This window comes from Pleurodeles waltl, chromosome 1_2, assembly GCF_031143425.1.
Source record: "Pleurodeles waltl isolate 20211129_DDA chromosome 1_2, aPleWal1.hap1.20221129, whole genome shotgun sequence".
NCBI classification, from domain to species: domain Eukaryota; kingdom Metazoa; phylum Chordata; class Amphibia; order Caudata; family Salamandridae; genus Pleurodeles; species Pleurodeles waltl.
This window is the reverse complement of record NC_090437.1, coordinates 1348168763-1348186839: the sequence shown is the minus strand read 5'-3', so window position 1 is coordinate 1348186839 and position 18077 is coordinate 1348168763. Positions and strand designations below refer to the sequence as shown.

General features: G+C 57.4%; 2 protein-coding genes across 7 annotated transcripts in view; one reads left to right on the top strand and one right to left on the bottom strand.

Moving 5' to 3' along the window:
• Window positions 1–11341, bottom strand: part of INTS10 (integrator complex subunit 10) — a 309261-nt gene extending 297920 nt beyond the window's left edge. Inside the window, exon 1 of one of the 2 annotated variants that reach the window (XM_069205745.1) lies at window positions 11078–11341. In XM_069205745.1, coding sequence (XP_069061846.1) covers window positions 11078–11266 — 189 coding nt within the window. In that variant the 5' untranslated portion in view covers window positions 11267–11341. The remainder of the gene's footprint in view (window positions 1–11077) is intronic. The other variant, XM_069205746.1, reaches the window with a different exon arrangement.
• A 145-nt stretch (window positions 11342–11486) lies between these two features.
• The window catches only part of LOC138252385 (uncharacterized), a 198023-nt gene continuing 191432 nt past the window's right edge, over window positions 11487–18077 (top strand). For 2 of the 5 annotated variants that reach the window (XM_069205733.1, XM_069205732.1), the window contains exon 1: window positions 11490–11783. The gene's annotated coding sequence lies outside the window, so the exon portion shown is untranslated. Of the gene's footprint in view, window positions 11784–18077 lie in introns of all 5 variants that reach the window. The other 3 variants (XM_069205737.1, XM_069205736.1, XM_069205735.1) reach the window with 3 other exon arrangements.

Genomic DNA, 18077 nt, shown 5'->3' with positions numbered 1-18077 from the left:
TGCAGCTCAGGGCCAGTCAGGTGCAGAGGTCAAAGAGGTGCCTGCGTCCTCGGGGCAGACCAGGGGTGGTTTTGTAGAGCACTGGGGGGGGGGGGAACACAAGTAGGCACACAAAACACACCCTCAGCGGCACAGGGGTGGCTGGGTGCAGTGAGCAAACCAGGCGTCGTGTTTTGTATAGGTTTCAATGGAGGGACCCGGGGGTCACTCTAGCAGTGCAGGCAGGCACGGGGGGGCTTCTCGGGACAGCCACCACCTGGGCAAGGCAGAGGGTCACCTGGGGGTCACTCCTGCATCGAAGGTCGGTTCCTTCATGTCCTGGGGGCTGCGGGTGTAGTGTTGGTTCCAGGCATCGGGTCCCTTGTTACAGTCAGTCGCGGTCAGGGGGAGCCTCTGGATTCTTTCTGCAGGCGTCGCTGTGGGGGCTCAGGGGGGTCATCTCTGGTTACTCACAGGCTTGCAGTCGCCGGGGAGTCCTCCCTGAGGTGTTGGTTTTCTGCTGGTCGAGCCGGGGGCGTCGGGTGCAGAGTGTGAAGTCTCACGCTTCCGGCGGGAAACGTGAAGTCCTTGGAAGTCGCTTCTTTGTTGCAAAGAAGTAGCTGGTTTTGAACAGGGCCGCTGTTCACTGGAGTTTCTTGGTCCTGTAGTCCAGGGCAGTCCTCTGAGGCTTCAGAGGTCGCTGGTCCCTGTCGGATGCGTCGCTGGAGCAGGTTTTTGAAGTTGGAGACAGGCCGGTAGGGCTGGGGCCAAAGCAGTTGGTGTCTCCGTCTTCTCTGCAGGGCTTCAGGTCAGCAGTCCTTCTTCGTCTTCAGGTTGTAGGAATCTAGTTTCCTAGGTTCTGGGGAGCCCCTAAATACTTAATTTAGTGGGGTGTTTAGGCCTGGGAGGGCAGTAGCCAATGGCTACTGCCCTTGAGGGTGGCTACACCCTCTTTGTGCCTCCTCCCTGAGGGGAGGGGGGCACATCCCTATTCCTATTGGGGGAATCCTCCAAAATCAAGATGGAGGATTTCTAAAGGCAGTGGTCACCTCAGCTCAGGACACCTTAGGGGCTGTCCTGACTGGTGGGTGACTCCTCCTTGTTTTTCTCATTATTTCCCCTAGACTTGCCGCCAAAAGTGGGGGCTGTGTCCAGGGGGCGGGTATCTCCACTAGCTGCATTGTAACATGAAGCCTGAGCCTTTGAGGCTCACTGCTAGGTGTTACAGTTCCTGCAGGGGGGGGGGGGGGGGGGGAAGAGGTGTGAACCACCTCCACCCAGAGCAGGCTTAGTTTCTGGCCTCAGAGGGCACAACGGCCCTCACCCCAGGGGGTCAGAAACTCGTCTCTCAGCAGCAGACTGGCACAGACCAGTCAGTCCTGCACTGAAGGATTGGGTAAAATACAGGGGGCATCTCTGAGATGCTCTCTGTGTGTGTGTGCATTTTTTAATAAATCCAACACTGGCATCAGTGGGTTTATTATTAGCATCCACCGTTGTTGCATTGCTGGTGTTGGTCTTCCTTGCAGAATTCCCCTATCACGACTTCTGTGCTCTCTGGGGAATACAGGTGCACTTTACACCTACTTTTCAGGGTCTTGGGGTGGGCTATTTTTCTAACTCTCACTGTTTTCTTACAGTCCCAGCGACCCTCTACAAGCTCACATAGGTTTGGGGTCCATTCGTGGTTCGCATTCCACTTTTGGAGTATATGGTTTGTGCTGCCCCTATACCTATGTGCTCTCATTGCAATCTATTGTGACTGTACATTGCTTGCATTACTTCCTTTTGCTATTACTGCATATTTTTGGTATTGTGTACATATATCTTGTGTATATTTGCTATCCTCATACTGAGGGTACTCACTGAGATACTTTTGACATATTGTCATAAAAATAAAGTACCTTTATTTTTAGTATATCTGTGTATTGTGTTTTCTTATGATATTGTGCATGTGACACTAGTGGTATAGTGGGAGCTTTGCAGGTCTCCTAGTTCAGCCTAAGCTGCTCTGCTAAGCTACCCTTTTCTATCAGCCAAAGCTGCTAGACACCTCTTCTACACTAATAAGGGATACCTGGACCTGGTGCAGAGTGTAAGTACCCCTTGGTACTCACTACAAACCAGTAGCCATTGGCTACTGCCGTCCCAGACGTAAACACACCCCTAAATTCAGAATTTAGGGGCACCCCAGAACCTAGGAAACTAGATTCCTGCAACCTGAAGACGAAGAAGGACTGCTGACCTGAAAGCCCTGCAGAGAAGACGGAGACACCGACCGGCCTGCCTCCCCGCTTCAAGAAAAACTGCAACAGCGACGCGTTCCCCAGGGTCCAGCGACCTCTGAAGCCTCAGAGGACTACCCTGCATCTAAAAGGACCAAGAACTCCTGAGGACAGCGGCTCTGCTCCAAAGAAGAAACAACTTTGCAACTAAGAAACAACTTTAAAAGGACTCCACGTTTCCCGCCGGAAGCGTGAGACTTTGCACTCTGCACCCGACGCCCCCGGCTCGACCTGCGGAGAAACAACACTACAGGGAGGACTCCCTGGCGACTGCGACCCTGTGAGTAGCAAGAGTTGACCCCCCTCAGCCCCCACCAGCGACGCCTGCAGAGGGAATCCAGAGGCTCCCCCTGACCGCGACTGCCTGCTTCTAAGAACCCGACACCTGGTAAAGACACTGCACCCGCAGCCCCCAGGACCTGAAGGATCCAACCTCCAGTGCAGAAGCGACCCCCAGGTGGCCCTCTCCCTTGCCCAGGTGGTGGCTACCCCGAGGAGCCCCCCCTTGGCTGCCTGCTTCGTTGAAGAGACCCCTGGGTCTCCCATTGAACTCCATTGCAAACCCGACGCCTGTTTGCACTCTGCACCCGGCCGCCCCGTGCAGCTGAGGTTGTACTTTTTGTGCTGACTTGTCCCCCTCTCCCCCGGTGCCCTACAAAACCCCCCTGGTCTGCCCTCCGAAGACGCAGGTACCTACCTGCTGGCAGACTGGAACCGGGGCACTCCCTGCTCCATTGAAGCCTATGTGTTTTGGGCACCACTTTGGCCTCTGCACCTGACCGGCCCTGAGCTGCTGGTGTGGTAACTTTGGGGTTGCCCTGAGCCCCCAACGTTGGGCTACCTTGGACCCAACTTTGAACCCTCTAGGTGGTTTACTTATCTGCAAAACTAACAAACACTTACCTCCCCCAGGAACTGTTGAAAATTGCACTGTCTAGTTTTAAAATAGCTGTAGGAAAGTACCATCTTGCCTGGCATGTTACCCCCATTTTTCACTGTATATATGTTGTTTTAGTTGTAATTGTCACTGGGACCCTGCCAGCCAGGGCCCCAGTGCTCATAAGTGTGCCTGAATGTGTTACCTGTGTAGTGACTAACTGTCTCACTGAGGCTCTGCTAATCAGAACCTCAGTGGTTATGCTCTCTCATTTCTTTCTAAATTGTCACTAACAGGCTAGTGACCAATTTTACCAATTTACATTGGCTTACTGGAACACCCTTATAATTCCCTAGTATATGGTACTGAGGTACCCAGGGTATTGGGGTTCCAGGAGATCCCTATGGGCTGCAGCATTTCTTTTGCCACCCATAGGGAGCTCTGACAAATCTTACACAGGCCTGCCACTGCAGCCTGAGTGAAATAACGTCCACGTTATTTCACAGCCATTTTACACTGCACTTAAGTAACTTATAAGTCACCTATATGTCTATCCTTTACCTGGTAAAGGTTAGGTGCAAAGTTACTTAGTGTGAGGGCACCCTGGCACTAGCCAAGGTGCCCCACATTGTTCAGGGCCAATTCCCCGGACTTTGTGAGTGCGGGGACACCATTACACGCGTGCACTACATATAGGTCACTACCTATATGTAGCTTCACAATGGTAACTCCGAATATGGCCATGTAACATGTCTATGATCATGGAATTGCCCCCTCTATACCATCCTGTCATAGTTGGCACAATCCCATGATCCCAGTGGTCTGTAGCACAGACCCTGGTACTGCCAAACTGCCTTTCCCGGGGTTTCACTGCAGCTGCTGCCAGCCCCTCAGACAGGCTTCTGCCCTCCTGGGGTCCAGCCAGGCCTGGCCCAGGATGGCAGAACGAAGGACTTCCTCTGACAGAGGGTGTTACACCCTCTCCCTTTGGAAAATGGTGTGAAGGCAGGGGAGGAGTAGCCTCCCCCAGCCTCTGGAAATGCTTTCATGGGCACACATGGTGCCCATTTCTGCATAAGCCAGTCTACACCGGTTCAGGGACCCCTTAGCCCTGCTCTGGCGCAAAACTGGACAAAGGAAAGGGGAGTGACCACTCCCCTGACCTGCACCTCCCCTGGGAGGTGTCCAGAGCTCCTCCAGTGTGCTCCAGACCTCTGCCATCTTGGAAACAGAGGTGCTGCTGGCACACTGGACTGCTCTGAATGGCCAGTGCCATCAGGTGACGTCAGAGACTCCTTCTGATAGGCTCCTTCAGGTGTTGCTAGCCTATCCTCTCTCCTAGGTAGCCAAACCCTCTTTTCTGGCTATTTAGGGTCTCTGTCTCTTGGGATTCCTTAGATAACGAATGCAAGAGCTCATCCGAGTTCCTCTGCATCTCTCTTTTCACCTTCTGCCAAGGAATCGACTGCTGACCGCGCTGGAAGCCTGCAAAACTGCAACAAAGTAGCGAAGACGACTACTGCAACTCTGTAACGCTGATCCTGCCGTCTTCTCAACTGTTTTCCTGGTGGTGCATGCTGTGGGGGTAGTCTGCCTCCTCTCTGCACTAGAAGCTCCGAAGAAATCTCCCGTGGGTCGACGGAATCGTCCCCCTGCAACCGCAGGCACCAAAGAACTGCATCACCGGTACCTTGGGTCTCCTCTCAGCACGACGAGCGAGGTCCCTTGAATCCAGCAACTCTGGCCAAGTGACTCCCACAGTCCAGTGACTTTTCAGTCCAAGTTTGGTGGAGGTAAGTCCTTGCCTCCCCACGCCAGACTGCATTGCTGGGAACCGCAACTTTTGCAGCTACTCCGGCCTCCGTGCACTTCCGGCGGAAATCCTTTGTGCACAGTCCAGCCTGGGTCCACGGCACTCTAACCTGCATTGCACGACCTCCTAAGTTGTTCTCCGGCGACGTGGTACTCCTTTGTGCGACTTCGGGTGAGCACTGTTTCACGCATCCTCGTAGTGCCTGTTTCTGGCCCTTCTGCGGGTGCTGCCTGCTGCTGAGAGGGCTCCTTGTCTTGCTCGACGCCCCCTCTGTCCCCTGACGCAATTGGCGACATCCTGGTCCCTCCTGGGCCACAGCAGCATCCAAAAACACTAACCGCACGATTTGCAGCTAGCAAGGCTTGTTGGCGGTCTTTCGGCGGGAAAACACTTCTGCACGACTCTCCACGGCGTGAGGGTTCCGTCCTCCAAAGGGGAAGTCTCCACCCCTTGTCGTTCCTGCAGAAACCTAAGCTTCTACTGTCCAGTAGCAGCTTCTTTGCACCCACAGCTGGCATTTCCTGGGCATCTGCCCATCTCCGACTTGCTTGTGACTTTTGGACTTGGTCCCCTTGTTCCACAGGTACCCTCGACTGGAAATCCATTGTTGTTGCATTGCTGGTTTGTGTCTTTCCTGCAGAATTCCCCTATCACGACTTCTATGTCCTATGGGGAACTTTAGTGCACTTTGCACTCACTTTTCAGGGTCTTGGGGTGGGCTATTTTTCTAACCCTTACTATTTTCTAATAGTCCCAGCGACCCTCTACAAGGTCACATAGGTTTGGGGTCCATTCGTGGTTTGCATTCCACTTTTGGAGTATATGGTTTGTGTTGCCCCTATCCCTATGTGTCCCCATTGCATCCTATTGTAACTATACATTGTTTGCACTGTTTTCTAATACTATTACTGCATATTTTGGTATTGTGTACATATATATTGTGTATATTTGCTATTCTCATACTGAGGGTACACTCTGAGATACTTTGGCATATTGTCATAAAAATAAAGTACCTTTATTTTTAGTATAACTGTGTATTGTGTTTTCTTATGATATTGTGCATATGACACTAGGTGGTACTGTAGTAGCTTCACACGTCTCCTAGTTCAGCCTAAGCTGCTCTGCTAAGCTACCATTATCTATCAGCCTAAGCTGCTAGACACCCTATACACTAATAAGGGATAACTGGGCCTGGTGCAAGGTGTAAGCACCCCTTGGTACTCACTACAAGCCAGTCCAGCCTCCTACAATAGCTTATTGCCATTTTTGTGAAAACTGTACATGCCATTTTGTTAATTCAAAGTTCCTAAGTTACCTAAGTGAAATACCTTTCATTTGAAGTATTACTTGTAAATCTTGAACCTGTAGTTCTTAAAATAAACTAAGAAAAGATATTATTCTATACAAAAACCTATTGGCTGGATTTGTCTCTGAGTGTGTGTACCTCATTTATTGTCTGTGTGTATGTACAACAAATGCTTAACACTACTCCTTTGATAAGCCTACAGCTCGACCACACTACCACAAAATAGAGCATTACTATTATCTCTTTTTGCCACTATCTTACCTCTAAGGGGAACCCTTGGACTCTGTGCATGCTATTTCTTACTTTGAAATAGTACATACAGAGCCAACTTCCTACATATCCCAACCAACAAAATGAACCATGAAGCATTTGCACAACCCACAACCTCGTGTAGCAACAAATAGTCCCAGCATTTAAAAATCTAACATTTTGGCTAGTGGGGCTGTTGACTTTTTCCCATTCTGGCATTTTTTTTAGGCCAATTCTGAAACAAGGCTCTTCCAAGACTGAAAATTTGCCATCTTCAGAATCGTGTGAAGTTCCCAGAATAACCTGGACAAGTAAGTCACACAGTGCTTAATTTGTAAATAGAAAAGTGCCGGTGCCCGAAGCTCGCCTCTTAAACTTGCGGCTGCTGCAATTAAATGTGGGAACACGGAATACTGAGGCGGAGTGATCCTGAAGCCATCTCCGGCCTCTTCAATCCATTTAAAGTCACTCCCTGCCCCTTCAGCTCACTCTAGCAGCTTTCTGCTTTCTACCTTTGTGACGCTTTTTCGTTTTTCTCTTCCTCCATCTTTCCCATATGTGTCTTTTGCTTGCAGCAAATGCTTGAGGCAGAAGAATAAGCCCCGGCCCTCAAAAATAAGTGCTGGTGCTCAGCACTGGAAACAACAAGCACAAATTAAGCACTGAAGTCACAGGATACTTTGAGTTTGAGCTTTATTAATTGACCTCATCCACCAGCTCCTTCCAGCAACTGCACAGTCCAGAAACCTGGAATTTGTCTTCCAAAGAATTCCAATACATCACATTTCTCCCTTATTACATCATGAACATTCTTTATTTTCCAAACAGAAACAATTCTTCTGACACCCAACAGTAACCAAGTGAGCAAATGAACTTGATTATAAAATCAATTAAAACATAACAGATGCATAAGCTTTATAAATGAACATTTAATTAGTAGTAAGACATAATACTTAAATGAACTTAAGAGAGAACCCAAAACCAAAAAAAAAACACGATGTGTTAAAAAGAATTTGATATAACCTACTTACTGACTGACTGCAAAATTAACCAATTTCATACATATGTATTAAAATAAGTAGGCTTTTGTTTAACTCTTCAACTTATTCTGTTTACGTAAGCATCCTATTGACTACCATTACCCAACAACACCTTTCGAGATTCGGAACATTCATCACCAACATCCCTTTGATCTACAAGTGGTGAAGGACACGTAGAAACCCTAGAAAATTTATGTTGTGACAGATTTTACAGCATTGTTGAAGGCTTTCACCACATATTTTGGATCATTTCAGCCAAGATGCACTCCCTACAGACACTTTGATCTTAGCAATGTCCCCCCCCCCTTTAAAACTTACAAACTTAGTAGCAAACTTATCATAAAGTACTTTTCTTTTCTCTTGCCATAATGTATCTATCTCTTTTCAATCACCACTTCCTAAATCACCCATATATCCTTTCTACCATGACATGCACCCAGGGGAAATATAAATATTAGACTTTATTCCCCTGAACATTTCAAAAGGATACCCGCCCAGTGGTAGCATTGGCACTCATCTGATATGCAAATAACCATTCGCTTAAACCATCCTTCCAAGGTCCCCAATTTACTTGTGTCATATGAATTCCCTACTTTAAAGTTTTATTGAAACGTTCTACCACACCATTGTTTCAGGATGATAGAGAGCACATTTTTAAGTAACACCATGTTTACTCAGAAATTCATCCACTTCTTTTCAGCAAAACTGAATTCTGTTGTCTGATAGAATAGATTTGGAATATCCTTCTCTTTGAAACATACCATCTAAGAGTCGTATTAGCCCTTTTGAGCTAATATCCTGTACGAAGTTCACTTCTGGCCACATAAGAGTACAAATCAATTACAACAAACAGATAGGGTGTTGCAGGTCATTTTGAATGGGACCAATTAAATCAATGGCTATATCTTCCCATAGATTCTCAGGTAACTTCCTTCTTTGCATTGGTGCTTTGCAAGTTCTCTGAACTTTGTCACTGTTACAACACGCCACACAATCATGTACTTTCCTTTCCACCATAACATTCAATTCTGGCCACCCAAAAATCTTGTCTGATGCATTCCTTAATTTTTACAATATCAATGTGACCATTATAGTCCAATTCAATAATTCTTTAAAAGACAAAGGTGGAACCAAATGAGTACTCTGACCAGTATTCTATCACTCACACTCAACTCCTCTCTCACATTCCAAAATGTTTTAAGCTTCACAACTGTTTCCTTTCTACCACTGAATCACCCATTGTTCATACTGGACATTACTTTTATCAAGTCTGCCCATTTCATGAACCCACATGTCCTCCAAAATGACACCACCAGTAATAGAGCATACATTCCTCTTAACAAATCCTTCTGGGTCACATTCATCTCCATCTTTGCAGTAGCAATCCACAAACCCTGACAAACAATCAGCAGCGCTATTACTTTGTACCGAGAATATATTCCAAACAAGAAGAGAATTCCTGCAAATCAACAACATATTCTTGAAGAATCAGAATCCATTCCTTTATTAAATCTCATACAAAGGTTTGTGATCAGTTTTTAAAACACATTTTTCACCCAACAAGAAATTCTTAAACTTATCCAAGGTCCAATGCACATGATCTGCCTCCCTCTCTATAGCAGAATAACATTTCTCCTGTTCACTTAGCGAGCGAAAAGCATAAGCTATGGTGGTCTCTTCCCTGCTATCATTCTGCATCAAAACAGCACCCATCCCAGAGACCGGGTTATAATATTTTCTGGGATGTCAATGTGGTTCTTTGGAATTTGGTGAATTGGGCTGATAATGAGGGATTATCTAAAAAGCAGTTTACGGCCGAATTGGCAACTTTATTTTATCTGATTTCATTCAGGAGAGTGTCAGATATTTGGGTGCTAGACTTGACAGGTAGAGTATTTTCCTGAACTGAGTTTCTTTTACACTTTCTAAATGTACAAAGACACATTTTTGTTGTATTCCTTATCCTGCTTTTCTGAAAGCCATAAATTGTGTATAATTAGATATTTAAAGGTTTATGAAGATTGGACCAGAGAGTTGTGACAGGATGGTACAGGGCAAGTGCTTATTGCCTTACGAAAACCTTTCAAGGCCATGTTGTCAGCCACATTAGGCAGGCATGCCTGCTGTCTATTGGCTGAAGCAGGTGTTGATGTTTAGCTCATTCCGTGAGAGAAGCCATGGCTTCTACAGCCTACTCTTCAACTAAAGAGTATCATGAGAGCAGCCGAATGGTATGGGCATTTACTTTTAAAAACAAAACATTTTATCATGAACCAAGTGCAGATGTTCCTTATGTTGTTGCAAGTCAGCTTTAAAGAAACATAACCAGGAGCCTCCAGTCATGACATTGAATAAAAAAAAATTCTAGCTCTTATTCTACCAGAGGTCCGAAATTGTGTTTTCGATAAATAGCCATTCTTATTTATCCTAATTCAGTGTTTATATACTTACATTTCAATACGTACTATATTACCATGTAGAGTGGGAGAACGCATGTCATTACATTTTAACTTTTGATGATTTTTAATCTGCTCTTAAATCTACCTTTTATAACTTTGAATCATAAAAGGATGATGACAAAAATGTTATAGCTTTGTGAAAAGAATCCAGCGTTTTATTCCATCTTGGCCACAAAACCCTGCACAGACTATGTAGAATTTGTGGCTCAAGCTGTGAAATCTTGTAATCGACTCCCTAACTTATCTGGTAAAGCCCTTGCTGCTTTCTTCTTTAGAAGTGTACTTGGCACAACACCTCGAACAAATAACTTAGTTTTGCACAAATGTATAGGTCTCAACTAACATTTTATATCAATGTGTAAGGTGTTATGACCTCTTTCTGCATAAAACATATGTTTTGGGACCTGGCTATGGTGGAATCTATCACTGTAAGGATTTTATTATGGTGTTCTTCATCTGTTTTTATGATGAATTGTTGTGTGAACATGTTGTGCTTTTATGGCACTTGTTGCCGAAATAAAGCTTATTTGCCTTGACTACTGCTGCGATTCTCTTCAGTGAGTGAGCAGAGCCAGGACCCGAGGGTGCTCGAGGGCGCCCGGTTACGGGTCAGAACTTTGGCTCGGCGGCTTCAGGTGTCGGTGCGGCCGAGGACCTCGACTCGGTTTTGGATTCCACTGGCGGTGGCTGCGCGACTACCACTGCTCAGTTGAGATGTTTTGACAGAGGTGATGGTGACTCTCACACCCTGAGCTGAGACCAGCTGTACATTGCATTTACGTGGCAGCTACCACCCCTGAGCCCGGCTGGGTGACAGGACCAGGGAGCGATGCTCATGGGAGCGGCAGCTCTGAGGTGTTTGACTCTTGGTGGCTGCTGTGCTGGCCTGGGGTCTGGACAGAGGAGCAGGGCCTCGGGCTTCGAAGGACCTGATGCACCTGCTGGAGGCATGCTTTACTGGCGGGAATCTGCGCCCCTCCTGCGCATGCGCGATACTAACAGGTGCGCATGCGCACGCCGGGCGCGCGGCAGCGAGAGACGCGCGTGCGCAAGCGTCCGCCGAACTTGCCTGGATGTTGAAGTCGGCGGGGTAGAGGCTGCGCGCGGTGATGAGCCAGGCTTTGGCCGCCCACACGTCGTCGTTGACCAGTTCCCGCGCCCTCCGCACCAAGAACTCGCAGTCCCCCTGCGCCGACATACCCGCTCCGGCCGGCACCGCAGACAGAGCCATGGCGGACTCTAGCGCGGAGCCGCGCATGTCTGGAGCGTGCTGGGATCGCAGCTCCGCCTTTACGGGGCCATGTTAGAGCCAGGCAAGACGTCACGCCCTGTGCGGGTGGGCGTCGGGCGCGCCGAACTCTGCATGAGTAATAGTGTTCTGATGTGTGTCGGCCATGTGAGAGTCAGGCATATTAAGTTCAAACGAATAGCGGCCATGTTAGAGTCAGGCATATTCCTAGCGCGTGGGCCTGACGTTAGCTGGAAAACTGGGGTTAGTAAACTCACCAAAGCGTTATTGTCCGGGCTGCTGAAGGGGGGGAGCGTTCGCTCCTGTCCCGGCCGGTCTGGGGGCCCTCATTGACAGTTACCCTTCGGCCCCGCACTGACATGGCGGCCTCGGATGCTCTCCTCTGTATCCCGCACAAACATGGCGGCCCCGGCTCTGCCCCGCACTGACATGGCGGCCCCTGTTTCCGGGCCCCGCTGCCTCTGCGCCACTGAGCGCCGAGAACCCGAGAGATAAAGCGCCTGGAAGCCTTCCTTCGCACCGAGAGGTATGAGGGGGCAGCAGGGGCGGGCGCACGGCGTGAGGTGCCCCCCAGGGACGGGTGCATGAGGTGCCCCCCCAGGGACGAGTGCATGAGGTGCCCCCCAGGGACGGGTGCGTGAGGTGCCCCCCAGGGACGGGTGCATGAGGTGCCCCCCCAGGGACGGGTGCATGAGGTGCCCCCCCAGGGACGGGTGCATGAGGTGCCCCCCCAGGGACGGGTGCATGAGGTGCCCCCCCAGGGACGGGTGCGTGAGGTGCCCCCCCAGGGGCGGGCGCACGGCGTGAGGTGCCCCCCAGGGACGGGTGCATGCGGTGCCCCCCAGGGACGGGTGCATGAGGTGCCCCCCCGGGGGACGGGTGCATGAGGTGCCCCCCCGGGGACGGGTGCATGAGGTGCCCCCCCGGGGACGGGTGCATGAGGTGCCCCCCCGGGGACGGGTGCATGAGGTGCCCCCCCGGGGACGGGTGCATGAGGTGCCCCCCCGGGGACGGGTGCATGAGGTGCCCCCCCAGGGACGGGTGCGTGAGGTGCCCCCCAGGGACGGGTGCGTGAGGTGCCCCCCCGGGGGACGGGTGCATGAGGTGCCCCCCCGGGGACGGGTGCATGAGGTTCCCTCCCAGGGACGGGTGCATGAGGTGCCCCCCCGGGGGACGGGTGCGTGAGGTGCCCCCCCGGGGACGGGTGCATGAGGTTCCCTCCCAGGGGATGGGTGCGTGAGGTGCCCCCCAGGGACGGGTGCATGAGGTTCCCTCCCAGGGGATGGGTGCGTGAGGTGCCCCCCAGGGACGGGTGCATGCGGTGCCCCCCAGGGGACGGGTGCGTGAGGTGCCCCCCAGGGACGGGTGCATGCGGTGCCCCTCCCGGGGACGGGTGCATGAGGTGCCCCCCCCAGGGACGGGTGCGTGAGGTTCCCTCCCAGGGGACGGGTGCGTGAGGTGCCCCCCCAGGGACGGGTGCGTGAGGTGCCCCCCAGGGACGGGTGCATGCTGTGCCCCCCCAGGGACGGGTGCATGCGGTGCCCCTCCCGGGGACGGGTGCATGAGGTGCCCCCCCGGGGACGAGTGCATGAGGTTCCCTCCCAGGGACAGGTGCGTGAGGTGCCCCCCAGGGACGGGTGCGTGAGGTGCCCCCCAGGGACGGGTGCATGAGGTTCCCTCCCAGGGACGGGTGCATGAGGTTCCCTCCCAGGGACGGGTGCATGCGGTGCCCCCCGGGGACGGGTGCATGCAGTGCCCCCCCAGGGACGGGTGCATGAGGTGCCCCCCCGGGGACGGGTGCATGAGGTTCCCTCCCAGGGACGGGTGCATGAGGTGCCCCCCCGGGGGACGGGTGCATGAGGTGCCCCCCCGGGGGACGGGTGCATGAGGTTCCCTCCCAGGGACGGGTGCATGAGGTGCCCCCCCAGGGACGGGTGCGTGAGGTGCCCCCCCAGGGACGGGTGCGTGAGGTGCCCCCCCAGGGACGGGTGCGTGAGGTGCCCCCCCAGGGACGGGTGCGTGAGGTGCCCCCCCAGGGACGGGTGCGTGAGGTGCCCCCCCAGGGACGGGTGCGTGAGGTGCCCCCCCAGGGACGGGTGCATGAGGTTCCCTCCCAGGGACGGGTGCATGCGGTGCCCCCCCAGGGACGGGTGCATGAGGTGCCCCCCAGGGACGGGTGCATGAGGTGCCCCCCCAGGGACGGGTGCATGCGGTGCCCCCCCCGGGGACGGGTGCGTGAGGTTCCCTCCCAGGGACGGGTGCATGCGGTGCCCCTCCCGGGGACGGGTGCATGAGGTTCCCTCCCAGGGACGGGTGCATGAGGTGCCCCCCCCAGGGACGGGTGCATGAGGTGCCCCCCCCAGGGACGGGTGCATGAGGTGCCCCCCCAGGGACGGGTGCATGAGGTGCCCCCCCCCAGGGACGGGTGCATGAGGTGCCCCCCCAGGGACGGGTGCATGAGGTGCCCCCCCGGGGACAGGTGCATGAGGTTCCCTCCCAGGGACGGGTGCATGAGGTGCCCCCCAGGGACGGGTGCATGAGGTGCCCCCCCAGGGACGGGTGCATGCGGTGCCCCCCCCAGGGACGGGTGCGTGAGGTTCCCTCCCAGGGACGGGTGCATGAGGTTCCCTCCCAGGGACGGGTGCATGAGGTTCCCTCCCAGGGACGGGTGCATGAGGTGCCCCCCCGGGGACGGGTGCATGAGGTTCCCTCCCAGGGACGGGTGCGTGAGGTTTCCTCCCAGGGACGGGTGCGTGAGGTGCCCCCCAGGGACGGGTGCGTGAGGTGCCCCCCAGGGACGGGTGCGTGAGGTGCCCCCCAGGGACGGGTGCATGAGGTGCCCCCCCAGGGACGGGTGCATGAGGTGCCCCCCCGGGGACGGGTGCATGAGGTGCCCCCCCGGGGGACGGGTGCGTGAGGTGCCCCCCAGGGACGGGTGCATGAGGTGCCCCCCAGGGACGGGTGCATGAGGTTCCCTCCCAGGGACGGGTGCGTGAGGTGCCCCCCCGGGGGACGGGTGCATGAGGTGCCCCCCCGGGGACGGGTGCATGAGGTGCCCCCCAGGGACGGGTGCATGAGGTGCCCCCCCAGGGACGGGTGCGTGAGGTGCCCCCCCGGGGACGGGTGCATGAGGTGCCCTCCCAGGGACGGGTGCATGAGGTGCCCTCCCAGGGACGGGTGCATGAGGTGCCCCCCAGGGACGGGTGCATGAGGTGCCCCCCAGGGACGGGTGCATGAGGTGCCCCCCCAGGGACGGGTGCATGCGGTGCCCCCCCCAGGGACGGGTGCGTGAGGTTCCCTCCCAGGGACGGGTGCATGCGGTGCCCCCCCGGGGACGGGTGCATGAGGTGCCCCCCCGGGGACGGGTGCATGAGGTTCCCTCCCAGGGACGGGTGCATGAGGTTCCCTCCCAGGGGATGGGTGCGTGAGGTGCCCCCCCCAGGGACGGGTGCATGCGGTGCCCCTCCCGGGGACGGGTGCATGAGGTTCCCTCCCAGGGACGGGTGCATGAGGTGCCCCCCCCAGGGACGGGTGCGTGAGGTTCCCTCCCAGGGGACGGGTGCGTGAGGTGCCCCCCCAGGGACGGGTGCGTGAGGTGCCCCCCAGGGACGGGTGCATGCTGTGCCCCCCCAGGGACGGGTGCATGCGGTGCCCCTCCCGGGGACGGGTGCATGAGGTGCCCCCCCGGGGACGAGTGCATGAGGTGCCCCCCCAGGGACGGGTGCATGAGGTTCCCTCCCAGGGACGGGTGCATGAGGTTCCCTCCCAGGGACGGGTGCATGAGGTGCCCTCCCAGGGACGGGTGCATGAGGTGCCCCCCCAGGGACGGGTGCATGAGGTGCCCCCCCAGGGACGGGTGCGTGAGGTGCCCCCCCAGGGACGGGTGCGTGAGGTGCCCCCCCGGGGACGGGTGCATGAGGTGCCCCCCCCCAGGGACGGGTGCATGAGGTGCCCCCCCCCAGGGACGGGTGCATGAGGTGCCCCCCCCCAGGGACGGGTGCATGAGGTGCCCCCCCGGGGACGGGTGCATGAGGTGCCCCCCCGGGGACAGGTGCATGAGGTTCCCTCCCAGGGACGGGTGCATGAGGTGCCCCCCAGGGACGGGTGCATGAGGTGCCCCCCAGGGACGGGTGCATGAGGTGCCCCCCCAGGGACGGGTGCATGCGGTGCCCCCCCCAGGGACGGGTGCGTGAGGTTCCCTCCCAGGGACGGGTGCATGAGGTGCCCCCCCAGGGACGGGTGCATGAGGTGCCCCCCCGGGGACAGGTGCATGAGGTTCCCTCCCAGGGACGGGTGCATGAGGTTCCCTCCCAGGGACGGGTGCATGAGGTGCCCCCCCGGGGACGGGTGCATGAGGTTCCCTCCCAGGGACGGGTGCGTGAGGTGCCCCCCAGGGACGGGTGCGTGAGGTGCCCCCCAGGGACGGGTGCGTGAGGTGCCCCCCAGGGACGGGTGCATGAGGTGCCCCCCAGGGACGGGTGCATGAGGTGCCCCCCCGGGGACGGGTGCATGAGGTGCCCCCCCAGGGACGGGTGCGTGAGGTGCCCCCCCGGGGACGGGTGCGTGAGGTGCCCCCCCGGGGACGGGTGCGTGAGGTGCCCCCCCGGGGACGGGTGCGTGAGGTGCCCCCCCGGGGACGGGTGCGTGAGGTGCCCCCCCAGGGACGGGTGCGTGAGGTGCCCCCCCAGGGACGGGTGCGTGAGGTTCCCTCCCAGGGACGGGTGCGTGAGGTTCCCTCCCAGGGGACGGGTGCGTGAGGTTCCCTCCCAGGGACGGGTGCATGAGGTGCCCCCCCGGGGACGGGTGCGTGAGGTGCCCCCCCGGGGACGGGTGCGTGAGGTGCCCCCCCGGGGACGGGTGCATGAGGTTCCCTCCCAGGGACGGGTGCATGAGGTTCCCTCCCAGGGACGGGTGCATGCGGTGCCCCCCCCGGGGACGGGTGCATGAGGTGCCCCCCCGGGGACGGGTGCATGAGGTTCCCTCCCAGGGGATGGGTGCGTGAGGTGCCCCCCCCAGGGACGGGTGCATGCGGTGCCCCTCCCGGGGACGGGTGCATGCGGTGCCCCCCCCAGGGACGGGTGCATGCGGTGCCCCCCCAGGGACGGGTGCGTGAGGTGCCCCCCAGGGACGGGTGCGTGAGGTGCCCCCCAGGGACGGGTGCGTGAGGTGCCCCCCCAGGGACGGGTGCATGAGGTGCCCCCCAGGGACGGGTGCGTGAGGTGCCCCCCCAGGGACGGGTGCGTGAGGTGCCCCCCCAGGGACGGGTGCGTGAGGTGCCCCCCCAGGGACGGGTGCGTGAGGTGCCCCCCCCAGGGGACGGGTGCATGAGGTGCCCACCCAGGGGACGGGTGCATGAGGTGCCCACCCAGGGGACGGGTGCATGAGCTGCCCACCCAGGGGACGGGTGCATGAGCTGCCCCCCCCAGGGACGGGTGCATGCGGTGCCCCCCCCAGGGACGGGTGCGTGCGGTGCCCCTCCCGGGGACGGGTGCGTGAGGTGCCCCCCCAGGGACGGGTGCGTGAGGTGCCCCCCCCAGGGACGGGTGCGTGAGGTGCCCCCCCAGGGACGGGTGCGTGAGGTGCCCCCCAGGGACGGGTGCATGAGGTGCCCCCCCGGGGGACGGGTGCATGAGGTTCCCTCCCAGGGACGGGTGCATGAGGTGCCCCCCCGGGGGACGGGTGCATGAGGTTCCCTCCCAGGGGATGGGTGCGTGAGGTGCCCCCCCCAGGGACGGGTGCATGCGGTGCCCCTCCCGGGGACGGGTGCATGAGGTGCCCCCCCGGGGACGGGTGCATGAGGTGCCCCCCCGGGGACGGGTGCATGAGGTTCCCTCCCAGGGACGGGTGCATGAGGTGCCCCCCCAGGGACGGGTGCATGCGGTGCCCCTCCCGGGGACGGGTGCATGAGGTGCCCCCCCGGGGACGGGTGCATGAGGTGCCCCCCCGGGGACGGGTGCATGAGGTTCCCTCCCAGGGACGGGTGCATGAGGTGCCCCCCCGGGGGACGGGTGCATGAGGTGCCCCCCCGGGGGACGGGTGCATGAGGTGCCCCCCCGGGGGACGGGTGCATGAGGTGCCCCCCCGGGGACGGGTGCATGAGGTTCCCTCCCAGGGACGGGTGCATGAGGTTCCCTCCCAGGGACGGGTGCATGAGGTGCCCCCCCAGGGACGGGTGCATGCGGTGCCCCTCCCGGGGACGGGTGCATGCGGTGCCCCTCCCGGGGACGGGTGCATGAGGTGCCCCCCCCGGGGACGGGTGCATGAGGTGCCCCCCCGGGGGACGGGTGCATGAGGTGCCCCCCCGGGGACGGGTGCATGAGGTTCCCTCCCAGGGACGGGTGCATGAGGTTCCCTCCCAGGGACGGGTGCATGAGGTGCCCCCCCAGGGACGGGTGCATGAGGTGCCCCCCCGGGGGACGGGTGCATTAGGTTCCCTCCCAGGGACGGGTGCGTGAGGTGCCCCCCCAGGGACGGGTGCGTGAGGTGCCCCCCCAGGGACGGGTGCGTGAGGTGCCCCCCCAGGGACGGGTGCGTGAGGTGCCCCCCCAGGGACGGGTGCGTGAGGTGCCCCCCCAGGGACGGGTGCGTGAGGTGCCCCCCCAGGGACGGGTGCGTGAGGTGCCCCCCCAGGGACGGGTGCGTGAGGTTCCCTCCCAGGGACGGGTGCGTGAGGTTCCCTCCCAGGGACGGGTGCATGAGGTGCCCCCCCCCCAGGGACGGGTGCATGAGGTGCCCCCCCCAGGGACGGGTGCATGAGGTGCCCCCCCAGGGACGGGTGCATGAGGTGCCCCCCCGGGGACGGGTGCATGAGGTTCCCTCC